General features: G+C 39.1%; 1 protein-coding gene across 2 annotated transcripts; it reads right to left on the reverse strand.

Moving 5' to 3' along the window:
- Positions 1 to 297: 297 nt before the first annotated feature.
- LOC114260146 (formin-like protein 5) lies at positions 298 to 12962 on the reverse strand. Of its 2 annotated transcripts, XM_082883875.1 has the most exons (8): positions 11989 to 12063; positions 10463 to 10523; positions 9893 to 10302; positions 9383 to 9803; positions 9087 to 9292; positions 2249 to 2484; positions 1292 to 2175; positions 298 to 774 (listed from the first exon to the last, which is right to left on the reverse strand). In XM_082883875.1, the coding sequence occupies exons 3-7, from the start codon at positions 10047 to 10049 to the stop codon at positions 1312 to 1314; spliced, it is 1884 nt and encodes a 627-aa protein (XP_082740001.1). In that variant the 5' UTR covers positions 10050 to 10302; positions 10463 to 10523; positions 11989 to 12063; the 3' UTR covers positions 298 to 774; positions 1292 to 1311. The 2 variants fall into 2 exon arrangements, with proteins under 2 accessions (XP_082740001.1, XP_082740000.1); XM_082883874.1 differs by having other exon boundaries at positions 9893 to 10523; positions 11989 to 12962.
- Between the last annotated feature and the right edge of the window lie 202 nt (positions 12963 to 13164).

Consider the following 13164-nt stretch of genomic DNA (forward strand, 5'->3'; position numbering starts at 1 on the left):
GTAGCGTAGTGTGCGTAAGTTAATTCGGACACTCCATTATTAAAAATAAATAAATTACAAATATATTTCATGAAATTTATTTAAAATACGAATTGTTCCTTATAATTTAAAAAATTATAAATACTTCATTGTCAGAATTTTTTATTTAATAAAATAAATTGAAAACATAAAGTTATCTAAATTATTAATTGAAATAAATTTATGATATGTTCAAAATTTAGTTACAGAAAACATCCTAAAAATCAGGATCCAAACTTTAGATGATTCGCTTGTACATAAATAAAAACACAAGCAAAGTAACAATTGAAAGAGTAATAACATTGAACCTCCTCAGCTAATTGAAAGAGTAATAACGTTGAACCTCCTCAGCTAAAGATGTCAAGAACACCATGAAGACGATGACGAAGGCACGAAAAGTGAAAGGAATGTTCATGCTAAAAAATTCCTGGTTTTCATACTTTACAGGCTCAAATATTCATCAAATATAAAAAGGCGAAAAACAACCATACAATTTCATGGAAACAGTTAGGTCTGTTATAAACAAAGGGTCAATATAAACAGACTAAAAATACATTTAGATACAAAGTGCTGGCTATGAGCACGACAATAACTACAGTGACTCTCTCTTGCCTCAGTTGGAACTATTTTCTCTTCCAGGAACAAAATAATTTCCATTTAACAAAAAATTCAAAAGGAGGACTCGAAGCTTCACGTGTTATTGCAGGACAACATAATTCTGACCATCCACTGCGGAGACTTCATAGCCACCTGAAACTGCATCATATACAAGGGAGAAATTTTGAGAACATGGTGTCTAGTAGTCACAATAATTTCATTGTCGAATTTTGACCCTTTTCCAGACCTTGCAATAGTGGAAGTCTCGTGCACTGAGCTGCCCATTTTATCCTCTACCCCTCTCAATATTTTCCTTTCTCCGTTTTTCTCCAAAAAGGAAGGCGAAAGAAAATACAACGCATCTTACAAAGTTTACTTCTCTACTAATTTTTGCCTTTTTCCTTTCTAGCAGTCGGTAACTAAGACGGATCACAATAACATTTTATCATATTAGTATATAAAAAACTTTTAGCAAATGAAGGAAATCCGGTCTTCACAATCTCTACCTCTCCATCAGAAACCTATTCCATGCATTTGTAAATACTAGGAGCCAATTTTCCTTAAAGTTGTCAGAAATACACCCAAATGTTCACGAAATTAAGAAACATAGTTTCCTAAATAAAAAAGATTCAAATAATTAAAGTAACATGTTTCTTAGCCATAGAATCATTTGTACCTGTATCTATCAACACAGAGCTACGGGGATAAGCTCTCATCATCTGAACTGGAATCATCCACCCGACGATCCCTGATTGCTGGAAACAATCGTTGGCGAACATCGGCTAAATTTGACTGATTAATTTCCGAAGAAGGCGGCACTGAGGGAGTCTCTTTCTTGGGAGTCCTGTTAGGCAACACTGCTGATTTTCTCACCTCCACACATTCCTTATCCAACATTATCAAGAAATCGCGCACAATTACAAACAACCGCAAGCCCTCATCCTTTCCCGCATTCCCATGGAAATAATCTTCTGTGCTCTTCACCATACCCATTATCCTCTTCTCTTCCTCTAGCAGCCACGTGATCTCAACTTCAGTATTCTTCACAAAATTTGCTAGAGTATCTTTAAACTTACTGTCATCTTCTAAACCCTTCATTTCGTTATTTAGGAAATCTCTAGCTTTTAATAGCGAGTGACCCAATTTGGACACTGTCGTCATGAGATTATCACCATCTACAACCGCTGCCTTTCTTACATTCTCTAGATCATTGCTTAACCGAGAAACTACTTGAAGACCGAGGTTGCAATAGTACTCTGTAGATTCTTGATTAGAATCCTCAAGAAAATCCTCGGTTTTTACGCTGGAAATGCTCTGGCTCTGTCTTGCTGCACGTGCAGCTCTTACTCCTTCTGATCGAATAATCTCCTTAACAACAAAGTGGAGGAGCGTGGTCTTGCCATCTGTCCCTTTAACATCAGACAATTTCAAGAGTGTGTCAAGCTTGAATGCTTGAGCACCACCACGGAAAGTACCATCATTCATGCGATTGCCAGTTTTGAGAACCGCTTCTAAGAGTTTCAGGAAAAGTCGGCTGTTTTTGAGCTCCTTGCAAGCTATCTGCAATTGGAACATAAATTTATTTGACACAGAACTGAATAAGATGTTTCGTGCAATGATCAAATGTTTTCACCTCCAAAGTTTCGAAAGACTCTTTAATGGCAGATAAATCTTCCTGAAGAGAGCTAATGAACAACAACGATTCCATCCGTTTAAATGCATATGGGATGTCGACCATGACTTTTAGGAACCGTTCAGCGGGTCCAAGATGAGAAAGATCTCCGCTGTATAGCCTAAGCTTCAGTTCTTCTTCTGTTGTTGGTGCCATCTTTAACAAAGTTTGAACCAGCTCAGCAGGAAGCTCATTACCTAACGAATTAACACAGAAAAGTAGTTTGTTCATTTAAAACCAAAAAGTAAGAGAAAACTTGAAAAGTTGTACAATTATGAAGAGGGGGGATATGAAAATATAGAATGGTTGCATTGGCTAACATAAATTCCTAGTGACTTGATGCAGGTATTAGTCAGTTATAATTTTATTATTTTTAAATGTGTTTTACCTTAGGTCTCGTTTGGGAACCACCCCATTTAGCCAAAAAGTCAAAAAGTTACTAAAAAAATCAAAAAACCAACAACTCATACCAAAAAGTCAAATATTCTTTTTTCTCTCTACTTTTTGCACATCTTTTCGTAAACATTCAAAAAGTCATCCCAATCATACTAGTTTTTTTTAGCTCATATTTTAGCCAAATAGTCAAAAAGTTACTAAATTAGCATGTTCCCAAACGAAGCCTTAATATGTTGATCATGCCAGCTCATTGTATAGCCCTAAAATATCTAGTCTCGGGAAAGAATGTACACATCAACAATGAAAAGAATCTATGTCATCCTCCGGCCAATAAAAATGTATCAAAACCATAATAAGAGAATTCTAGGTCCTTAGGAGACACTTTCTCTCTCTCTTTTTCCATTTTTTCCCCAAATGTTATGTATATCTCATGCCAGATAAGCATATATTAAAAAAATATAAAAAATAAATAAGTAAGACAGCACAGGGAGTGCTCGGACTGAACCAAGGATATCCCTTATCTAAAATACCTAGAACTTGAGTTTGTTAGCTTCCAGCCCACATTTCACATGGTGTGGGTGGAACCATGTGCTAAAGAAATGTGGTGGGGGCAATACCAACTCACTAAAGGAAGATAGTGAGGGTGGCACCACCTTGGCCAATTATGACTGCCACTTCACCTACTCCTCTTCTCTTGGTTATAAATTGAGATAAGTGAGGAGGGGTTGATTACAGATATGGGAGTGACACACAGAGCTAAAGAAAGCAAACACAGAGTGTATAATCTGTGAGTAAGAGTGCATTCTATAGAGAGTTGTGAGGTGTGAGTTGTGATCTCCCTCCGGGATAATTTGTAGTGGATATCACTCCCGTGGACGTAGGCAATTGCCGAACCACGTAAATCTCTTGTGTTATTGTGTGTGATTAATTTCTGGTGTCTCATAGCACTAACAAGAGAGCCTCGTTGATAGCGTTTCAGAACAAAAACAGAGTGTTTTTCGAAACTGTCCAGAAATCAAGTTGCCCAAAATCAGTTTTTGAGCATACCACGAGCAAGGACTCGACGAAAAGAGTCCCGAACTGCAAAGAAGAGCTCCAAAAGAGCCCGCACACGCTCTCACGCGCTTCCTAAAGATAGCGCGTGAATCTCACGCGCAAACACGCGCCTCACGAGCCGATCAGACGAGCCGGCGCGTCAGTCCAATCTCGTCATACGCTCCACGCGACGAGTGTATGCGCGTGTTGTAACGTCACACGCCACGTCACTATCCACATGGCTGCCACGTCATTACCAGATCACTGCCACGTGTCTGACACGTAAGCGCCATCTCACTGACACGTGCCTGCCACGTCAGCCGAAGCAGTGCCACGTGGCTGACCATGTCAGCACCCCTGTTAACCAGTCAACCCAAAGGCAGAGAGTTAGCCACTGCTGCGCGGCTAAGGTACACTTGCAGATCTGAACTGTCTAAACTGTTTTGACCTGATCTGAGCCATTCTAAGTCCGTTTTTGACGATCCAATAGTGGTTTTCAACTATTTGGAGTTTTCCGGACACATCCGTACGGTCAGATTTTTCATTTGGAGTTTTCTATAAAAGGAAAGAATACGATGGATCCACATCAACTTCAGGATCTATGTTCAAGTTGACTCTTTCCAATTATGCAATTTAGAAGTCACGAATGGAAAACATCTTGTTTTGTAAAGACTTATTTGACCCTATTTTTATAAAGGGAGTTAAACCTGAAGGAGTGAAAGATGATGACTGGATAAAGATGAACTACAAGACTATCGGTTGTATCAGACAATGGATAAACCACGGTGTGTACCATCATGTCGCCAAGGAGACAGATGCTTATTCTTTATGGACAATGTTAGACGACATGTACCGCTCAAAGACCGCTCGGAACAAAGCCTTGGTGATGAGAAGGCTTGTCAATTTGAAGTTGAAGAATGGTATGTCTATCGCCGAGCACACCAGTGAATTCAAAAATCTGGTGAATCAGTTTGCAACCGTCAAGATGCGCTTAGACGATGAAATGCAAACCGTACTACTGCTCAGTTCTTTACCGGACAGCTGGGAGACGTTAGTGGTCTCTCTCAGCAACTCTGCACCAGAAAGGAAGTTGACCATGAGCATGGTCACAAATACCATGTACAATGAAGAGACAAGAAGGAAAGACATGGGAGGTAATCAGTCCCATGCTCTTGTCACAGAAGATAGAGGCGGAGAAGAGGTAAAGGAAGAGGTAAAGGAAGAAACAAGAGTAAAGGCAGCTGGAACAACAAGAGAAAATCCAGAGACAACAAAAGTCGAGGAAACTCCAACTTCACTTGCTTTCACTGTGGCCAGGAGAGTCACATAAAGAGAAACTGCCCAAGCCGGAAAGAGAAAGGCCAAATCAGTAAGTCAAAAGGAGGTGAGAACACAACAGCCACAACAACTGATGAAATACTTCTTGCAGCTAGTAAAGAGGACGATTGTCTTCACGTGGCTGACCACAGCTACACGAAATGGGTGATAAACACAGTTGCATCCTATCATGCCACTTCCCACAGAGAACTGTTCAGCTCGTACAACATTGGAGATTTTGGCACTGTTCGAATGGGAAATTCTAGCTATTCGAAGATTGTGGGTATTGGCGACATTAGCATTCAGACTAATGTCGGGAACAAGCTGGTTCTCAAAGATGTGAGGCATGTTCCAGATTTACGCCTCAATCTTATCTCCGGAAGCGCCCCAGACAGACAAGGTTATACAAGTACATTCAGAAATGGCCATTGGAAGCTGACAAGAGGAGCTTTGACAATCGCCAGATGAGAGATGTCTTCAACACTGTATAAGACTCAAACGAAAATCTATCTAGAAAGTCTTAATGCAGCAGAAGACAAGGAGTCACCGAACTTATGGCACAGAAGACTGGCTCACATGAGTGAGAAGGGATTGCATCTATTAGCAAAGCAATCCAAAATACCCTTATCCAAAGGGAGTGCCTTGAAGTCGTGTGATCATTGCTTTTATGGCCAACAACATCGAGTATCATTCAATTCAACAAGTAAGAGGAAAACAGAAGTGCTCAATATGGTATACTCGGATGTTTGTGGCCCAATCGAAGTGGAGTCACATGGCGGCCGCAAGTATTTTCTGACTTTCATTGATGATGCATCATGGAAGTTGTGGGTGTATTTCCTGAAGACAAAGGATGAGGTATTTCAGCACTTTCAGGAGTTCCATGCAATGGTGGAAAGAGAGACCGGGAAGAAGTTGAAGTGTTTTCGCACAGACAATGGAGGCGAGTACACTTCTAATGCTTTTGCAACATACTGTGCCAGCAGAGGTATCTGGTACGAGACAACAGTTCCCGGCACCCCACAACACAATGGTGTGGCAGAAAGAATGAATCACACTATTATTGAAAGAGTTAGATGTATGCTCAAAATGGAAAAGTTGCCAAAGTCATTCAGGGCTGAAGCTACCTGTACAACCTATTATCTCATCAATAGGTTGCCTTCAGTCCTGTTGAATTTTGCGATACCTGAGGAAGTTTGGTCCAGACGAAATGTATCATACTCTCACTTGAGAGTCTTCGGGTGTAAGGCTTTTGCACACATCTCCAAGGAAAACAGACAAAAGCTTGATGACAAGTCCACTCCATACATATTTGTGGGCTATTCAGATGCAACATTTGGGTGCAAGGTGTGGGACCCAGTAAACAAAAAGATGTTCAGCAGCAGAGATGTTGTGCTCCAAGAAGACCAGACAATAGTAGATTTTGAGAAATCTGCAAAGTCTAGAGATGTTATCACTCCAAACTTGTTTCCATCTCCCGAGCCACCACAAAATACTAGATGTGATGATGTGCAACAAAAAGTGTCTGAGTTACAGGATCCTATGCCACAAATTGAGGATTAGAAGGAAAGAGATGAAGACCCGGATAAAGAGGGTGTTGAGCAAGGGGAGCAACCCCCTCAACCAGAGGCAACTGGGCCTCAGTTGTAGAGATCTGGAAGAGTTGTCGTGCCATCAACCAAATATCCCGCTTCTCAGTATATTCTGATTACTGATGAGGGGGAGCCTGAGAGTTTTTCGAAAGCTAAGAGTCATACAGAGAAAGACTGTTGGATGCAAGCCATGAAGGAGGAGATGAGTTCTTTGCAGAAGAACCACACTTATGAGCTTGTTCCACTTCCAAGAGACGGGAGAGCCTAGAAGAACAAATGGGTGTATAAGTTAAAGAAAGATGGAAACGATAAACTATTGCAACATAAAGCTCGTTTGGTGGTCAAAGGCTTTGGGCAGAAGAAATGAATTGATTTTGATGAGATCTTCTCCCCAGTTGTGAAGATGACTTCCATTCGAATAACTCTGGGATTAGCAGCTCGCTTGAATCTGGAAGTAGAACAAATGGATGTCAAGACTGTCTTTCTCCATGGTGATTTGGAGGAAGAGATCTACATGGAGCAACCAGAAGGATTTGAAGTTAAAGGAAAACAGAATCTAGTCTGCAAACTAAAGAAGAGTCTATACGGCCTGAAACAGGCGCCGAGACAATGGTACAAGAAGTTTGATTCATTTATGGTGGATCACGAGTACACAAGAATGGTGGCAGACCAGTGTGTATATTTCTGAAGGTTTTCGGATGAAAACTTCATTATCCTACTGTTGTATGTCGATGATATGCTGATCATCAGACAGGATACTGCTATGATCAACAAATTGAAAAAATGACTTGTCACAATATTTGACATGAAGAATTTAGGCCCAACGCAACAAATTTTGGGCATGAAGATTGTTCGTAACAGAAAAGCCAAGAAGATATGACTGTCACAGGAGAAATATGTTGAACGGGTGATTGAAAGGTTTAACATGAAAGATGCCAAACCAGTCAACACACCATAGGCCAACCATTTCAATGTGACAAAACATTCGTGTCCCACGACCAGCTCTACAAGGAAAGAAATGGAGGCAATTCCTTATTCTTCCGCAGTAGGAAGTTTGATGTATGCAATGGTGTGTACCCGGCCAGATATAGCTCACGTAGTTGGCGTTGTGAGCAGATTCCTCGCCAATCCAAGAAATGAGCATTGGGAGGTAGTCAAATGGATTCTTCGGTATTTGAAGGGAACTTCAAAGATGTGTTTATGTTTCAGAGGAGCTGAACCAATTTTGGAGGGTTTTACAGATGCCGATATGACAGGTGATCTTGATGGTAGAAAGTCTACATCAGGATTTCTGTTCACCTTTGTAGGGGGAGCTATTTCATAGCAGTCCAAACTACAAAAATGTGTTACTTTATCTACAATAGAGGCAGAGTACACTGTTGCTGCAGATGCTGGAAAGGAAATGTTGTGATTAAAGCGGTTTCTCCAAGAATTGGGTCTACAGCAGGAAGAATACAAGGTACATTGTGATAGTCAGAGTGCAATTGATCTGAGCAAGAATTTCATGTATCATTCACGTACAAAACACATTGATGTCCGGTGTCATTGGATACAAGAAGTGATAGAAAAGCAATTGATGAAGCTAGTGAAGATTCACATGGACAAGAATCCTTCTGACATGATAACCAAGGGTGTCACCAGAGACAAACTGGAAGTTTGCAAGAATCTGACCGGGATGGACTTCAAGTGAGAAGTCAGTTATCTATGTGGGCGTGGAGAGGGAGAATTGTTAGCTTCCAGCCCACATTCCACATGGTGTGGGTGGAACCATATGCTAAAGAAAGGTGGTGGGGGCAACACCAACTCACTAAAGGAAGATAGTGAGGGTGGCACCACCTTGGCCAATTATGGCTGTCACTTCACCTACTCCTCTTCTCTTAGTTATAAATTGAGATAAGTGAGAAGGGGTTGATATGGGAGTGACACACAGAGCCGAAGAAAGCAAACACAGAGTGTATAAGCTGTGAGTAAGAGTGCATTCTATAGAGGGTTGTGAGGTGTGAGTTGTATAGTGGATATCACTCCCGTAGATGTAGGCAATTCCCGAACCACGTAAATCTCTTGTGTTATTGTGTGTGATTGATTTCTGGTGTCCTATAGTCTTAACAGAGTTGACAAGGGCACAGGGAAATGTTCTTGGATACCAAGGTTAACCATCGTCCATGTTTTGGAAAAAAGAAAATAAATGGGAAGAAACCAGGGTGCTAATGCAAAAAAACTTCAGCCAAGTCCTGATGAAGCAGCAAGCAAGAAGGTAAAAGAAAATTAAAACACTCTCCAGTTGAAAGGAAAATTTTTAGGTAATTTTTTTAAGCCCAAACATGTTGTATTTTTGAGTGAGTCCAACTTTAAAATTAATATCTAAATTGAAAGCCCCTCTTCATGCTCCAATGAAGGGCAAAAAGAAGACCTCATTATATTGTCACATAATTTTTTTTTTTTTTTTTGAGAGAGAGAGTCACCTTCCTTAAGTGCATCACAGACTTCTTCGGTTGTCACATTCAATGCTTTTAGAAGAATTGCCAAATTTTGTGACTTCTTAGGATCTATAATCTGGATAAACTGGCGGACATTTTCAAAGGATGATGGATCTTTCTGACGACGTTCATTCTTGTTCTTTTCAGCTGAGGCATAACCGAATAGAGTTTCCATCATCTCCTCATTAACCCTGTAAATTCATAACGAAGCTCACTAATTTTGTTTAACACATCCAGACAACTTATTCATCACAAAATCAAAGTAAATGAAGAACCCTTACTGAAATGACCCAGCTTTAAGTTCATGCCAAACCATTGAATGATCAGGGTTGGCAGAAACCTTGTCCCAAAAGAACGGCTTTAACTTGGTTTTGTGGCTGTCAGATTCACTGGTTAGGTCATCTCCTCCACCCGAAGAAGAATGTCCTCGATGATGTGGTCCAAGAGGTGATTTCGCTAGTGGAACTGGTGGAGGGCGAACAGCTCTTGGAGGTGGTGGAGGTCTGGGAGCAGGAGGTTTAGGTGGTGGCGGAGGAGGTGGCCCGGGGAGCGGTGGCGGAGCTGTTTTTCCTGGAGGAAGTGGTAACAGTGCATTAGCGGTTCCAGACACACTTCCACTAGCTCCAGATGATTGAGCTAGGACCAATGAAGAAGCATTACTATCAACAGACAGATTGTTAACAACCGATGAGTTCTTTTGTCCTACACCATGAAAAATAAAAACTAATCAAATCACAGAAATCATCAAACTAAAGTATGCAATGACAGAACTTAACACTCATAATAAATACCAGGCGCATTGTTTAGGCCAATGTTGAGAAGAGGTTTCTCATCTCTTTGTCCTTCTTCGGGACCAGCTTTATTTCTCTTTCTCCTAAGACAGCAACATAAGAGCACAGCAACAAGGACAAGTAATACCACGGCAGCTGCAGCTATACCTACGATCATATACTTTTTTTGGTTGTCACCGTTATTCAGTGGAGGGGGACGTGGTCTTGGCGGAGGAAGATTGATTTTATGTGGTGGAGGACGATTAATTTTTGGTGGAGGAGGTGGGCCCTCGGCGGGGGGCTCAGGTATTGGAGATGGTGAGCTGGCAGGTGACAGATAGGATGGTGATGGAGCATAGGCAGGCGATGCGGCTAAAGGACCTGGAGCAGGAGCGGGACTTCCTGCTATATGTGACTTGCTTACAAGGTACCTACGGGGAACATTAGACCAACCAAATAGAAACTCTAAGCATTTTTCAAACCATGCCCTAGAGTCCGCCACTTTACCAGATGCGCGAAATGGAAAAAATTTTCTTCTTAAACAATCTGAAAGAGTTTGTTTCACTTGGGCAGGAAGATAGAAGTCAAAACCTTGAGCAGCTTCTGTACTGTCCTCCATTTCTTTCCTACAATGAATCCACGCCTGCTCTGCCTGCAAGCAAGGTGTTTCATCATATTTAGAGGTTTTTTGGGATGACCTAAATAAGTGTACTTTTTGTCTTTTCACGAAAAGATGTACAGAAAAGTAGAGAGGTGTTGCGATGGAAAAAAGATAAAAAGATGGATTATTTTTGAGTTGCCAAACTTGGCCTTGGTTAATAATTGTTTCGTTTAACAATTAAAGCTGAACGAGCTATTAAGCTTTCAAAATGATTGGCTATGCTTGAATAAAAACAGCTTTGAACATGACCAAAAAAAAAAAAAAATGACTCTTCCTTGATGAATTGCAGTCATAAATGGTCTTTTATCGCATGCACATTTTCACCAGAGTGCTTAAATACATTAAGACCAAAGTGTTTCCCTAAAAATGATGAGGCAACAGGGAAAATGGGCAACTTACACGTAAATAGAAAAACAGAAAACATAAAAACTTTAAAGTAGCAACATAAAAACCTCCAGTTTAGGAAGAATACTTTCGACCACCAGATCCTTGCATACAAGAATACTCTAATTAAGAATGAATTGAAATGCCAACGAGTACCCATAATAATAAAAACGATATGATAATACCTGAATGCGATCTGTATTGAACTCAAAACTTATAAGCTTATAAATTAGTTAGCTTATCTCCTAAACAAGTAGTGTCAGATGACATGATATTTTACAGAACCCAAATTTCTAAGAGATCAGTTATATATTATTTTAGGAAGGCACAGTTTATGCAGAGCATATAATAAGGAAGAACATTAAAGCATAATTCATGACATAATTAAAAAAACTAAAACTGTCTTTGTCCAAAAAAATAGAAGAAAGAGTTCCTTGTCAGTCACCATTGCCACTCATCTAGCCCTACATGTGCCCTCAATTAAATAACACCTTTTTGTCCTAAATAAATGAGTTTGGCTAAGCAAATGATATTTTTTCTCATTTTGTAGTGTATAGGATCACACTTTCTAATGATCTTAGCATATAAGTTTCAAACTCAAAGTGTTCCAAGTATGATGGACCGTCATAGCTCATATTCTCCACATACACATTTTCTTCATTTCGTTCTCTTATTCTAATTGAGTATGTCCAAAACCTTCTAAATTCTAATGACAAAACAAATCTTACTAGACCACCCATTTATTGTCAAATGCTGCAATAGACAAACTTCGCAATCAAAGTTTTTCCATTCTTTTATATTCTCCATATTGTCCAACAGCTTTTCCATTCAATACCTTACAAATTTTCATAATTTCAACATATCTCCATTTAAAATCAACAAGATTCTCAACTAAATATGACCACAAAACTGAAATTGCTTTTTAAACCATTTGCATAAAACCAAGCAAAGCCATTGTTCCAATGCAACCTATATTGTACAACAATTGAAAATCATAACACCTAATGATATTCATAAAATACACACAAAAAGCATATGAAAGAGAAAGAAAAAGTTGAGAAAATCACGATACCGTGTCAGAGTCTAGCTCTGGAGAAATCCAAGGGACTCCATTGCCGAAAAGGGTTCCTAAAATTTTCCGGTTGCCTTCCGAACGCACTGCGGCCAACGCGAAAACAAAAACAAAAACAAAGAAAACAGTCACAGAACGGACTCTCCTCGTGTCCATTGCTGCCAATGCTTCCCAATTCACTGTTCAATTCACATACAATTTTTCTCATCTCATCGAATTATATATAAAAACATAGAAAACCCACATATATATCTCTATAATCTTGTACATATGATATGATTTTCTTCTGATCACAGCCTCCAAATGCAAAAACAGAGTAAGACCCAGAAATTGCTACGATTCCAGCTCCTAAACGCAATGTGAAACAAGATTTGGTCTTTTTTTTGGCGCTCTGTAACGGAATTGAGAAAGAGCTGAAAGAGAAAGGTATGGTGGAATCAAAGGTATGAATATTATGAAAATTTGTATGGAATTTGAAACTTTCGGTTTTTTGCAACTTGGAAGGTAAAGTACGGAATCAACCGAAAATTTCAAAAACCCTTTTCTTTGTTTTATTTGTTTGATTTTGTACTATGATTTTTTTTTCGTTGGAATATTTCATGTTTTTTCGGAGCAGAGAGATAGAATTTAGAGAGAGAAAAGCAGAGGAAACTGACGCGGAAAAGAACCGTTTGGATAACAACGTGGAGAGAGACCCCCTAAAAATTTTGTTTTTTCTTTTTTTTATTTTTTATTTTTGGACTTTAAGACCCTAATATTGAATTATGGGATTTTCGTGTGTTGCCCCTCCTAAAATATATATTTTATTTTTTATAATTATCTTTTTATTGATCTTTTTATACCTTTGTTAGATGATGTCAAGTAAACATAATTTCAAATAAAATAAAAGAGCCGTTATTTTCACTTTATTTTACTTTAAATATACTCGCTTCTTTATTCTTATTATATATAATTACTATTCTCATTCCATTTTATTTCAAATATACTCTCTTTTATGTATAATAAGAATAAAAAATATGTATTTTTAAACAAAATGAAATGAAAATAACAGCTCCCTAAAATAAAGGAAATAATTTATATTGATTGTTAAAAATGGATTAGATAGTCCAAGTTATGGGTTATTTGGGATGCACTAAAAAAATACATTTATTTATCTCTCTACTTTTCTACACATAT

This window comes from Camellia sinensis, chromosome 8, assembly GCF_055761805.1.
Source record: "Camellia sinensis isolate YWXY chromosome 8, ASM5576180v1, whole genome shotgun sequence".
Taxonomy (NCBI): domain Eukaryota; kingdom Viridiplantae; phylum Streptophyta; class Magnoliopsida; order Ericales; family Theaceae; genus Camellia; species Camellia sinensis.